Source organism: Podarcis liolepis (assembly GCF_965112155.1).
Source record: "Podarcis liolepis genome assembly, chromosome: 3".
Taxonomy (NCBI): domain Eukaryota; kingdom Metazoa; phylum Chordata; class Lepidosauria; order Squamata; family Lacertidae; genus Podarcis; species Podarcis liolepis.
In genome coordinates this window covers 18,232,725-18,245,590 of record NC_139557.1, presented here as the reverse complement: position 1 = coordinate 18,245,590, position 12,866 = coordinate 18,232,725, and the positions used below count along the sequence as shown (strand labels likewise).

The following is a 12,866-nucleotide window of genomic DNA, read 5'->3' as shown; positions in this document are numbered from 1 at the left end:
GTAACTAGAAGCCGAAAGCACCAGCCTGAAGATGAGGAGTGAGACCTTGTCGAAACGTCGCCTAGACACCCCAACTCTTACACGGGAAGACACCCGAAGACACCAAAACCTGCATATATATATATATATATATAGGTGCAGCATTAACCAGAACGGCTACACAAAGTAGAAAAGATAAAATGTAGTACTGTGGATTTTGAGATTTAGTCTCAAATTACGGTGAAACAATGAAACAATAGATCTATTTGTCGAGTGGACATCACAAATTTACAGCACATGTACATTTCATAATACAAGAGAGCAAGAACAAGAGGGCAGTGCCCATCAAGGCACTGAGCTTAATACCTTTAATCCTCCTTCTGGAGTCAGTATGTCTGCTAAATATATCCTATTAATGCTAATTTTAGATGGCTGAGTGTTAATCAATGGACACCCTGGTAATAATTTCTAAGCATGTAGAATGTATTCCAGAGAGAAATGGACTGAAGGAACAGTTTGAACATGGGTAGCATGCCATTTAAAATAAGATCTCTGTTAAATAATGTATATGACAAATTCTTAGACAGAGTAGCTAATTAGACTGCTGAAATACTTTGAATATCCTAATGGACTCCAAGCAGCAGCTGCTCTATTTACTAAGAACTTAAAAAAAAACAACCAGTCAATATTTTAATCATTTTGTAATGAATATTCCATAGAAACTCTTTGAACTGGTTCCTCATATGGACACCATGCTGTTCTTTATGCAAAATGGCATCCATCATGACCTTATGAACAGACCCTGTGACTGCACAAACTGTGTGCATGTTGCCTCTATCTGTACACATGTTCCGACTGTGCAAGTTTGTTCTTGGCTACAGACAATAGATAAGGAGGAGGCAGTTTAACCACAATCCCAGATTTGGATGACACCCTAGGCCAAACCTTGGTTTAGCTGTCATACTATATTGAGCTAAAACGACCAGGGAGGAGCAAAGACTACTATCCACGTAGTCCTGATAAGGCATAGTTTGGTTTACCATGATGTGTGAACACAGCCTGTGTTTGTGCAGTGTGAATGCACTACAGTTAGTTCACAAGGTCTAGTAAACACATGGAGGCCAGGAACAAGGCTAGAGGGGACAATCCTTACTCTTCTTCCTTGTGCTTTGTATTCCAACACAAGGAAAGAGATGCGTTGGAGCTGGGGACCGGCGGGGGACAGGAGGAGAGATGGAGATATACACACACATCTTCCAAGCCATTGGGAGTGACTCCATTTCTCTGCAGATGATCTCAGATAATTCCTAGCTATTCTAAGGCAAACTGCCAGATAGTGCCCGTTACAGGTGGACAGGCTATGATAAAGGCACTCAGATCTGAATCTGCATAGAATAATATAATTTTCGAGATGGAAGGGACCCTAAGGGTCATTTAACCCTACAACGCAAGAATCTCAGGTAAAGCATCCATGACAGATGCAACCTCTGCTTAAAAACCTCCAAGGAAGGAGAGTCCACCACTTTCTGAGGGAGCCTGTTCCACTGTCAAACAGCATCTTACTGCCAGAAAGTTCTCCCTGGTGTTTAGTTGGAATCTCCTTTTTTATAACTTGAATCCATTGTTTTGGGTCCTACCCTTGATTATCTTGGTCACTCGCCTCTGCACACATTCTAGCTTGTCGATAGCCTTCTTAAACTGTGATGCCAGCCCAGAACTGGACACCATACTCCACTTGAGGTCTGACCAAGGCAGAATAAAGTGGTACTATTACTTCTCTTGATCAGGACACTAGACTTCTGTTGATGCAGCTCAGAATAGCATTAAACCACATCTATGATCAACCAGAAAATATACTTCATTTCTGACACATTTTATTTTCTGTTAAATTTGGCTGTCACAAAAACAACCTGCAATTTTCTTTGCATTTCACTTCACAACAGATTCCATGAATCATGGCTGTCCTGCTTTCCTATGATAATGACAAAAATATGCATCATGATAGAAAACACCGCTGTGTTTTATATCATTAGCCACCTCCAATTATAAATAATCTTATCAGGATCTAGATTGGAAGATTAAAAAAATCAGTTATGTCTGCAAACTGCAGTTGTATTCAGGCAATACAGATATGATCAGAAGCAAAAAGAGGAGAAAGCAACTCAGGTTTGATACTAGATGAGAAAATATTAAATTAATTCAACTGAGAAATGCTTGAATTCATGTGTAGCTCACCATCAAAACTCCCTCTGAATATAAGGCACTATGTCTGTGGAAATTCATATCAACTACAACACTTTCATTTCGTTATCACATGAATACCCAGTGCTTTTTCCCCTAAAAGATGTTTAGGGGTACTCTCATTTTCCTACTCATATTGAAATACTGCCCCTCAGTGAGGCCAAACTTAGATTCACAAAATGTTTAGGGGTATGCATACTCCTGTGCCCCCCCCAAATAAAAAAAGCACTGTGTATACCTGACACAAGCTTTTAGCCATTGCCAGTTCTGACTGGTCAATATTCACTCTTCCAAAACACCCAGCACCCAGCTTATGGAAACATAACAATTTCTGCCAGTCTATGGTCTAAGAATTCCAATATTTATTTGTTTAGATTCTCATAGATTCTCACACTTTTATTGGCATACGTACTAGATTCCAGTAGGGTTCAATACAAACAAAACCACACACCAAAAAAAAACCTACCACAAACGCTGCATTTAGCATTTAAGTTAGTGGTGTATAGCATTCACAAATTCTCATTGTGTGTTGCAGAAACCTGGCTACTGTCTCTATCTTGTCTACATCCTAAGAAAACATTTGTTTGTTTGTTTGTTTGTTTGTTTGTTTGTTTGTTTGTTTGTTTGTTTGCTGCATTTCTCCAAGGAGATCAAGGTGGTGAACATGGTTCTCGCCTTTGTCATTTAATCTCCACAACAACCGTGTGAGGTAGGTTAGGCTGAGAGGCAGTGATTGGCTCAATATGAACACATGACTGGCAGTGGCTCTCTAAGGTCTCAAGCAGAGGTCTTTCCTAGCCCTGCTGTCTGTTATCCTATTAGGTGGCGATACAAGGAATTGTATACAAAACACGAGTCATGGCCCACAGTACCACACAAGGCTCTATTCCCACAATACTATAGCACTACTTCTAATACCTCATTTATACAGAACCCTGCAGCATCTGTTATCTTCAGCCCTGTACCCACCATGGGAATGGCATTTCTATGGAAGCCAATCAAACTCTCTTATTCATGTAATATTAAGCTGCATAGCTGTTTGCAAACCCAGATCAATTCTCTGTCGGGTCCTTGGGCCATAGCCTGTAATTTGATAGCACAACACAGCCCACTAGGCATTGTAGAACAAATTGTTAATAATACTGAATATGTAAAACCCATGCAACATCTACTAGAACACGCTCCAGCAAAGCCAAAAACAAAACAAAACACCCTTGTTAAAACCAAAGTCGACTATTTGTCATGAAGAAATATAGCTTGAACAGAAACTTTATAATGGGTTTTACATACCATAAATTCCTGTAGAAATACACGGGAACGCCTGCAAGACAAAAACCAAGATGTAAATTAGAATTTTATTTTATTTTTGCCTCAGAATCACTTATTACACAGAATCATTTAGAATGAGGAAACCACAAACTGCCTCGTGTAAAGAAATCCCTACCTCTAAGTTGGCAGGGCCTGATGAAATGGCCTCCAGAATGCTGAGAGAACTAGTTCAGGAGATCAGAAAGCTGCTCACAATTTTCTTTGTGAACTCAATGGAGAACAGATAAGGTCCTGCAGCACTTTGGACAACGCTAAACATATAGTGCCTTGCCAAATGTGAAAAGAGGGAGGACCCAGGGATTTTTTTAAAAAACAACAGCAACAACAATAAAAGCGACTTACATAATGTAGACGCTATTAGAACAATTACAATGTGATCAATCTGCAAGCATCTAGAGGAAACTGGGATGACCACCTGAAGACAGCATAGATTTGTTCAGAACAAAGAACAAAGTACTCTCTTTCTTTGATAGGGTAATACATTTAAAGGTAAAGGTAAAGGTACCCCTGCCCGTACGGGCCAGTCGTGTCCAACTCTAGGGTTGTGCGCCCATCTCACTTAAGAGGCCGGGGGCCAGCGCTGTCCGGAGACACTTCCGGGTCACGTGGCCCGCGTGACGAAGCTATTCTGGCGAGCCAGCACCAGCGCCGCACACGGAAATGCGGTTTACCTTCCCGCTATAAAGCGGTACCAATTTATCTACTTGTACTTAAGGGTGCTTTCGAACTGCTAGGTGGGCAGGAGCTGGGACCGAAAGACAGGAGCTCACCCCGCCGCGGGGATTCGAACCACCGACCATGCGATCAGCAAGCCCTAGGCACTGCGGTTTTACCCACAGAGCCACCCGCGTCCCCTGACATTTAATAGATAATACATTTAATAGGTAACAAAGCAGATATCTATCTTGACTTCGGAAAATGTTTCTTGGGAAATTCTCATAAGAGAAGCTGAGGAGTTTGTACTCTGCTCTTCCTTCTCCTAATACAGCAGTCATATAACTTGCTGGGGGGTTGGAATGCATGCTGGCATCATCCATAGTGTGACTGTCCTGATCAACTCCTCCCCCAGACCTTTAAACATTGGGTGGAAGGAAGCTCGAAAGGGGGAAACCATGCACACTAGGCTCTTCCATGTGATAAGAGAGGCCAAAAAGTTCCCAATCCTATGCTAAACTCCCAATGCTGGGATCTATGGGAACTGCAGCAACATTGTTCTGTTTAAGCTCCTGCGTTCGTTTGTTTTTAAGGCATTGAAGGAGCTGGAGCCTTTAAAGGTCCCTGGAACAACATCTTAATGCCTCTGGATTGTTTATAAAAGCACTACAATCGTACCTTGGAAGTCAAACGGAATCCGTTCTGGAAGTCCATTTGACTTCCAAAACGTTCAGAAACCAAAGCGCAGCTTCTGATTGGCTGAAGGAAAGTCCTGCAGCCAATTGCAAGCTGCAGGCCGTTGGGCGTTCGGCTTCCAAAAATAGTTCGCAAACTGGAACACTCACTTTTGAGTTTGCAGTGTTCAGGAGCCAAAACGTTTGAAAACTAAGCTGTTCAAAAACCAAGGTACGACTGTGCAACATTTTACTGACAAAACATAGCCACGAAAGGATTTTCAGGACCCTTTAGAAGCACATGGTACAGAGCTGCATTTGACTTATAGCATTATTCTCATAATCCAAACTGCCTTGCAGGTATCTGCAGGTCTTCCATATTTGGCCAAACCTTTGCTCCTATCTCACCAGCGAAACTCCGGATTGGACAAGGCAGGACTCTGAACTACTCTTCACATCTGACCTTGCTGCAAACGCATAAACATGAAATGTTGTGCTAATGGATACCTTAAGTATGCATTAGCACAGCAATCATCTTTGTTTTTGCAAATTGATTCTCACTTTTCCCAAAAAAACCAGCTGCATTAACTACAGCAAAACATGTCTCTCCTGTATCAGTCTCTACAGCCACAGCAGGCGCTGTGACCTTCCAACAGCTTGACCTCATCCCCCAAAGGTGCACTTCTTCATCGTCTCCCAAGACAGACAGATGCCAACCAACTCAAACAGTAGAATAAAAGAGGTCTCACTGAGAGCAACTGTCCTTAATATTCATGACACACTCATTCTCCAAGTGTGTGTTCTTATGTAGCTAAAATGACACCAGCTATACACCAGATGGAGGCGTGCAGGAAACCCTGAGTTTGGAAGAATGATACAAAAAAAAAACCCCATTAAAAAACTAAGGAGACTGAGCATGTTCGGTTGCCATGGAGTACATGACTGATGGTGGGAGGAAAGAGAAAACTGGGGAAAGTGGAGTGGAAATTAATGGAATATCTCGGATGAAGACATGGCTGGCTGGCATTATGAAAAGGAGCACTCCACACTGCAATGTTTTGTCACAGATTCCATTTGTTAACAAAATGGGGGGATGACATATCATGAAGCAGATTTCTGGAGGTATCTACTCTGATATAAATTATTTGGGTGTAGGAAGTGGAAAGTACAAAACTACAGAGGGCACAACTGAAAGATACATATAGCAAACTCCTCGCAGCACAGCATATTCATATTTCTCAAAGAAGAAATGTTCTAGAGGCAGTAGAACAAAGTATCAAATAAAGGAATTCTTTGCACAGAAAAAGATTAGAGACTATACAGATTGAAGTTCAACAATCTGAAGGCAAGTAATATTTTGTTTGAACCTCGTTACAAAAATTGTGGAATTTCAGATTCTATTGGGCGCTATATTTTCAGAACAACAGGAAACGAACAGAGTGCAATTGCAATGGTGAATACAGTACAGGAAGCATGACAGTGAGAGAAAGTTGAAGGAACAAGGTATTCTTATTCCTAGAAAACAAATTAAGGGACAATATGGTAACAATTTTCTAAAAAGTAAAAGGCTGTCATTATAGGAAATGGAGAAAAATGGTTCAGCTGCTCTGGAGGACAGGGCAATCGGCTTGAAGTGCCAGAAGTTACATTTAAGTTGAATATTATGAAATACATCAAAGCAGTTGCTGAATTGACTTCATTGGATTTTTCTTTTTTTAAAAGCAAAACACACACACACACACACACACACACACACAAAAACACACACAAGCTGATGTTTCCATTTCAAATATCACTGGGTGTCGAAGAATGGTAGCAAAATATGCAGAGAATTGAGAGGTTTATTTATTTATTTTTCACTTTTAAAATAAATAAAATATTGAATTGCTTCTGCTCTCTGGCCAAGGTGGCTGCCAACATCAAGAAGAAAAACAATGCAACAACAAAATACCTATCAAGAAGTCATAGAGCAAATATCATTTGAACAAACAGGCTTAGAGAACTGGATGGGGAAAGCCTGTTAACAGGGAAATAGCCCTGCACACTAGCATTGAGAATCGTTTCAGTGCCAGGCTTCAGGGAGAGCCAGAATTGGTGGGGCAGAAGGGAGAAAAGAGGAGAGGAAAAAGCAAAAGGCCAAAGGAAATGTTTTAACTGTGCCTCTGCACCAGCACTGTATAGATTTCGGGGTGTTGGTTGTTTTTTTAGTGTCAGTACCAGCTTTCCTCCCATGATAATAAAACAGGGTTGTTGAGACTGAGACATGGGGGTACAGTTATCTCCTCCACCACACATGTGGTTAATGTAATGTGTAGTTTGGTTCAACAGTGCCTTCATCCCCATGCTGCAATGTCTCTTCAGAGCATAGCTGTCAACTTTCAGATTTGAAAATAAGGGATCAGCAGCCTCGAAAATATGGGATCAGCAGTCTCATCTGTCCCGGGGACAGTCTACATGATATTTAACAATCCGGGGTAGCAGCGGGAAGCAGCGGGAAACGGCGCTGGAATAAGGGGATTTCCTGCAAAAAAGGGAAGGTTGACAGCTATGCTTCAGAGGCCTAAAATCTAACACACTCCCCTCACCTAGCCTTGCATTGCTTGGAGAATGGCTCATAAGCAGCTAGCACACAGTGGGTTGGATCCAAACTAAGCCTCTGCAAGTAGAAATGTTCCTTCCGTTCATGGAAGGCTTCTGGTCTGTTGGCCAGATTGTGCTGGCAGAAGGGGGAAGGGGTCCCTCCTTCCCCTGTGGACTTCCCTATGCCACGGCTGTGGAAGGACCCTAACACTCTGGAGCAGACTAGTGGGGCAGAAACTGCAGCAGGAAGAGGGAGAATCAGCAAAGTCTCTCCCCACCCCCACTCCATTGTCAGGAGCATCCCTAAGTGGTGCCAGAAGTCTGGATCAGAGCCTCTGGTTAGTGCAGTCAGGAGAGCACAAGACTCTTAGTCTCAGAGTTCAAATCCCACATTGGGGAAAAAGTTGGACTAGATTATCCTTGTGGTCCAATCCAACTCTATGATGTCAGAAATATAGGCTCACAGCGGAACAATTTGCATCAGGTTTTTCTTAGACTACAATACCCATCCAATGAAGTGAAAAAGCAAACTACCAAGGCCTGATGCATAGCCAGGAATAATATAATATAATACAGGGACAGAACACCATTCATTGCCATCTATACATTTTCCAGCTAAAGCCACCCCTCAACATATCATCAAGGATCTGCAGCCCATCTGGGCAATAAGCCTTCCCTCTCACAGACAGGCAACAGAGACACAAACACAGAAATCAGACCCTGACACAAAATCCAATGACAACTCTATTCCCAACTCTACGCTAGCAACACCATTACACTAATAATGCTGGCCACAAAGCCAATAGTCCATCACCTGCTCATCTCCCATGTGATCTGGCCAGCAATTCCCTCCCGCATTCTACACAGAATTTCTTCTTGCAAAAGAATAAATGTGCACGAATCTGACATCAGAAATGGCAATACATAGAAATCAATAGGGCACTATTTCAACCTACCAAGTTATCCAGTTATTGATCTTAAGATAGCCATCCTGGGGAAAATGGAACTGGAAAGACAAACTCTAGCTTGAAACTGCTGAACTGAAAAGTTCAGTTCTAGTCATTTGGGACTAAATAGAGACACTGGTGTTCTGTCCTACTACATGTGCTAATTAACTCCGCAATGCCAAAATCATCATTCACTCGCCAATTACTTTTGCTGTGAAGTGTCATTTTGCATACATTTATCTTCTAACTGAACTGTTACTGGCTATACTTCTGCATTCCACTGATCATTAACTCCAATCTTTACATCCTCCCCCCTCTTTACATATATGGCAACGGTGCATCATACTTCATATATCTAACTGAAATTTTACTTCTATTGATTTTTTTTTTAAAGCGTACATCAAAAACAGTACAAAAAACAAACAAGAGAGAGAGAGACCTATCTCCTGCCCCAGTTCACACATAAACATATCTGAGTACATAGGCATACAGACAATTTTGTTAGGTTGTCAGTAAGGGAAAAGTAGGTGCCTAGAGAAGTGAAATTCCATGGTCTCAAAGTTCAGGACAGCAGTACTGCTAAGGCAATATCAGGCCATTTCTGTTTTCCTTCCTTTTAGGAGGCAGAAAGATATAAGAGAGTAGCAAAAACCAGGCAGTACGTCCAAGGGCAAGCATATGCTGTCAGCAGCGAGCAACCTTGTTCTACTACATTAGCAAAGCTAATAAACAGGAACCAGACTGATTCAAATTTGTCCTTTTTCTACCCATAGGCAACCCTCAACTTTTATGTTATCCCCCCCCCAAAAAAGAGCAACCTGCCATACTCTATGATACTACAGATCTAATGTCAGCCTGTAAAAAAAGCCTTCCAATTACAGGCTATGATGGTCCTTACAGCGGCCAGTAAGTAACCCAGCAATTCTTCATATTTCAGTTCTAAATCTAAACCTACAGGTTTAGGTTTAGCAGTTTCCCAGTGATGTGATGGACATTCCCACAAGTGAAAACACGTGCTAACAAATGGGCACCCTCCCCAACATGCAGGAAATGTTCTAGCAGTGGCGTAGCGTGGGGGGTGCAGGGGGGGCCAGCCGCACCGGGCGCAACATCTGGGGGCGCGCGCTCGCACTCTCAGCTCTCTGCCCCTACCTGGCTCACTCACTCTCTCTCACTGCAGTGCTGGCTGTGCGAATCCGATCCGAGCCGCCGGGTCACCGCCCACTGTGTGTGTGGGGGGGGGGTGCCAGGCGTGCGGTGCGGAGAGAGAGCGAGGGACTATCTGGGGGAGGGACAGTGCAGCGGCCGCCCAGCGCAGCGCTGAGCGCAGGAGAGAACCACACCAGACCAGACCAGGCAGCAGCAAGAAGAAGTTGGCAGCGGCGGCAGGTTAGGGGTTAGGGGGCACAAATTACTTGCCTTGCCCCAGGTTAGGGGGCACAAATTACTTGCCTTGCCCCGGGTGCTGACAACCCACGCTACGGCACTGTGTTCTAGGAGAGCACCGTGGCAACTTGCAAGTCCAATTTGTTGTCACATGAATTAAAGCAAATTTAAAAATAGGTGTAACCAAATCATGTGTTTACAGAAAGGTTTCAGCAAGCATCTCAAACGGTCCAGGGAAGCTGCCTGCCTACTGTCTATGGGCGGAAAGTTCCACAGCGCAAGTGCTGCCATGGTAAAGGAATAAGGCCTCACAAAAGTAGGAAAAACAATGTTGTGGCACTTGTAAAAGTTTTACCAGGAGATGACATGTTATTTGCTCAAATGAAATTAATGGACTTAGAGACAATAGCATACAAGTACATTCAAGCCTTTCCCCCCATGCTGTGGACTCAATGTAAATCCCACATCCCAGGGCAGAAGCTCAACACTGATGCAAATGGAAGCTTTCCTCCTGTGGTCGAAAGCAGCCTCAGTGTTGTGGTGGAAAGATTAAATTCCCTTCCCATGCGTCCCAGTGCTAATCAGATCCCCACAACTACTATTTAAACTTTTAAAGGTAGCCACTTTAGCTGCATGCAATTAATGTCATATCTGGTTTGGCTCTTACCATTCTCCTGTGCTTCTGCCACAAGGTGAATATACCTGTAATGTGGAACTGACTGTGTGTGGGGCTCACTCTCCCCTTCTTTGACCTGCTCCTATAGCAGGGCAAAGACTTGTCAAATTAATTTGCTTGTTTCAAAAAGTTTCACATGCTCCATGGCTTTGAGTCTAGGAGGGTTCATCTGTATAGCTGGTTTCAGTTGACAACACTGAACACAAGTAATCACTGGAGACCCCGCAAACCAATTGTTCTGTCAGCCACTCCTGTAATGAAGCTGCAAACTCACAGGGTACAGCCAGTTTCAGTAAACCACAAATATTCTGCTTCAAATTCCGATGCAGGTTGCTTTAACCATACAGAGAAGGGTCTGTGAACCAGCTTACTGCTGCAAAGTGTGCACAGAGGACATTTAAGAAACACTTTCCCATTTGAAGACAGGGCAGAGCTCTTGGGACAGGCATGTGGAGTTTGCCTCCTCACCACTCACTGCAGTGTGCTTCCCAAAAAACCTCCTCCAACGTTCCAGGAAAAGATTCAGTTGGGATCAAGGAATGATACTAGTAGAATATACTAGATAAGCCCCAAGGCCCTAGCTATGCCAGCCATCTTAGTAAAAACCAAACAGAGCACTATCAGAAACCTCTAAGAAGGTTATAGGATTCTTCCATCCAGATGTGGACGGCCACCAGGATAGGGAAGAATTCTAGGAAGGTTAGATCACATGTGATCCCTTCCTCCTTCCAGTGACCAGGAGCACCAGCAATCCCTGAAATACACCCCAAATCCCACTGCCAGAAGCATCTGAATGGACCTGGAAGTCATGGTGGGTGGTCAACAGTTCCTGCCAAAAGGGAAACCCATTGTAGGACTTGAGGGATGCTAGCCACCCCATGAGGTCTCTAGTCAACCACAGGTGATTGTGATCCAGTGCACCAGCAGTAAGCTGGGCCTGACTACCACAAAATGCCTGCCCTAGAAACACCACATGACAAGTGAAGTAAAAATGGAAATTGAAGAAAACTGAGACGGAAGCTTGGGCAGGCTAGCTTACCAGTGCACATGCAGTTTGTAGGCAAAGTGAGAACACAATAGTCTATTTGAGCATTCAGTATATTTGCATGATGGCAACCATATGTATGAGAATTTTGGCAAGACCCATGTCTGCAGCATGTCACCTGCTGCCTTTATAGCACCCCACAACTCCAAGAGCAAACTTCTACCGCATTCATGGGGGCACCTCGGGTAATTTAGAACCCTGCATAATCACAAGCACAGATCGACACAAGTATAGATCACCATAGATTGGAACAAGCACATCTTCCAACAACTTCTCTAATTTCTGAGCAAAATAAGCACTTGGAAATAAAAGAGGAGGCTGCTAACTTGATCGAATCCAGGGGTTTTTTCCTCGTTCCTGTGATGTAGGACAACTTTGCTTTTAGTACTTTCAGTGGATACACTGTGACATCAACATGGAAAGAAAGAAAGAAAAGCACACACATATGCCAGACCTTTTCTTAATCGGAGACATTTTTCTAGAACTTCTCCCTTAGAGAAAAAAGACATAGCTTGACAAATGTTCACAGGACAGGTTTTTAAGTAATGCCCCGCTTTATGTAGAGAGGTGGAATTTCAAAAACTAAGTAACAACTGGAGAAAATGTAGTGACCCATGTCCTCAAAGGTCAGAGTAGAAGGTCCGGAAGATCCTTTGGGACACTAAAACCTATGGTGTTTATTCTTCAAGGCATGCCTTCTCCATTTGCTGTGCTATTCTATTTCAGTTCCTCTCTTTGTCTTTCTGCCACCCCCAGATTGTCTTTTATAGAAGGGTAGCTTTTAACTACTTCTTAACCTACCTTGCGGCCATACCACAATAATCTTGCTTTCTTTTTCTGCCACACATCTGAATAATACTTCTGACTGGAGGTATTAAAAGCTGCCTAAATTTCAAGCTATTTTTGAACACCAGGAAGGACATTATCACTGGCCGTATCTCAAATTAACTTGGGGCTCTTAGCTCACTCCCTCATAGAGAGATGATTACAGCATAAAACCGGCTTATATAATTTTGCAAAATATGACACAGCTGTTATTCACTGCTCAGGGGAGACCCATGGCTAAGAAAGCATGTAGACCCAATTTCCTTCTTCTCCTAGGGAAGCAATTTAGTCTAGATGCCAGGCTAAAATTATTGGCAGGGCAATAATGTGGAATTCACACAGCGGATGTTGACACAGTGCAATATCTAGCTTATGCATAAGTCTTAAGTCTCCAGAACACCCACGTTTTTAGCTCTTTCCTGTGCATAATAATAGATTCAGTCTGAGTAAAAATTCGGTCTCAGTGAAAAAATGGCTAACACCTATCATCAGGCGTTAAATGATCCTTGTCTCAAAAGATGTTAGAAGTG

The 12,866-nt window shown here is 43.0% G+C and overlaps 1 protein-coding gene across 9 annotated transcripts in view; it reads right to left on the bottom strand.

The window, feature by feature from the left end:
* Nucleotides 1-12,866, bottom strand: part of MACROD2 (mono-ADP ribosylhydrolase 2) — a 993,596-nt gene that overhangs the window by 414,393 nt on the left and 566,337 nt on the right. For all 9 annotated transcript variants that reach the window (XM_083495642.1, XM_083495644.1, XM_083495646.1 and 6 more), the window contains exon 7: nt 3,511-3,541. In XM_083495642.1, the coding sequence (XP_083351768.1) occupies nt 3,511-3,541 (31 nt within the window). The remainder of the gene's footprint in view (nt 1-3,510; nt 3,542-12,866) is intronic.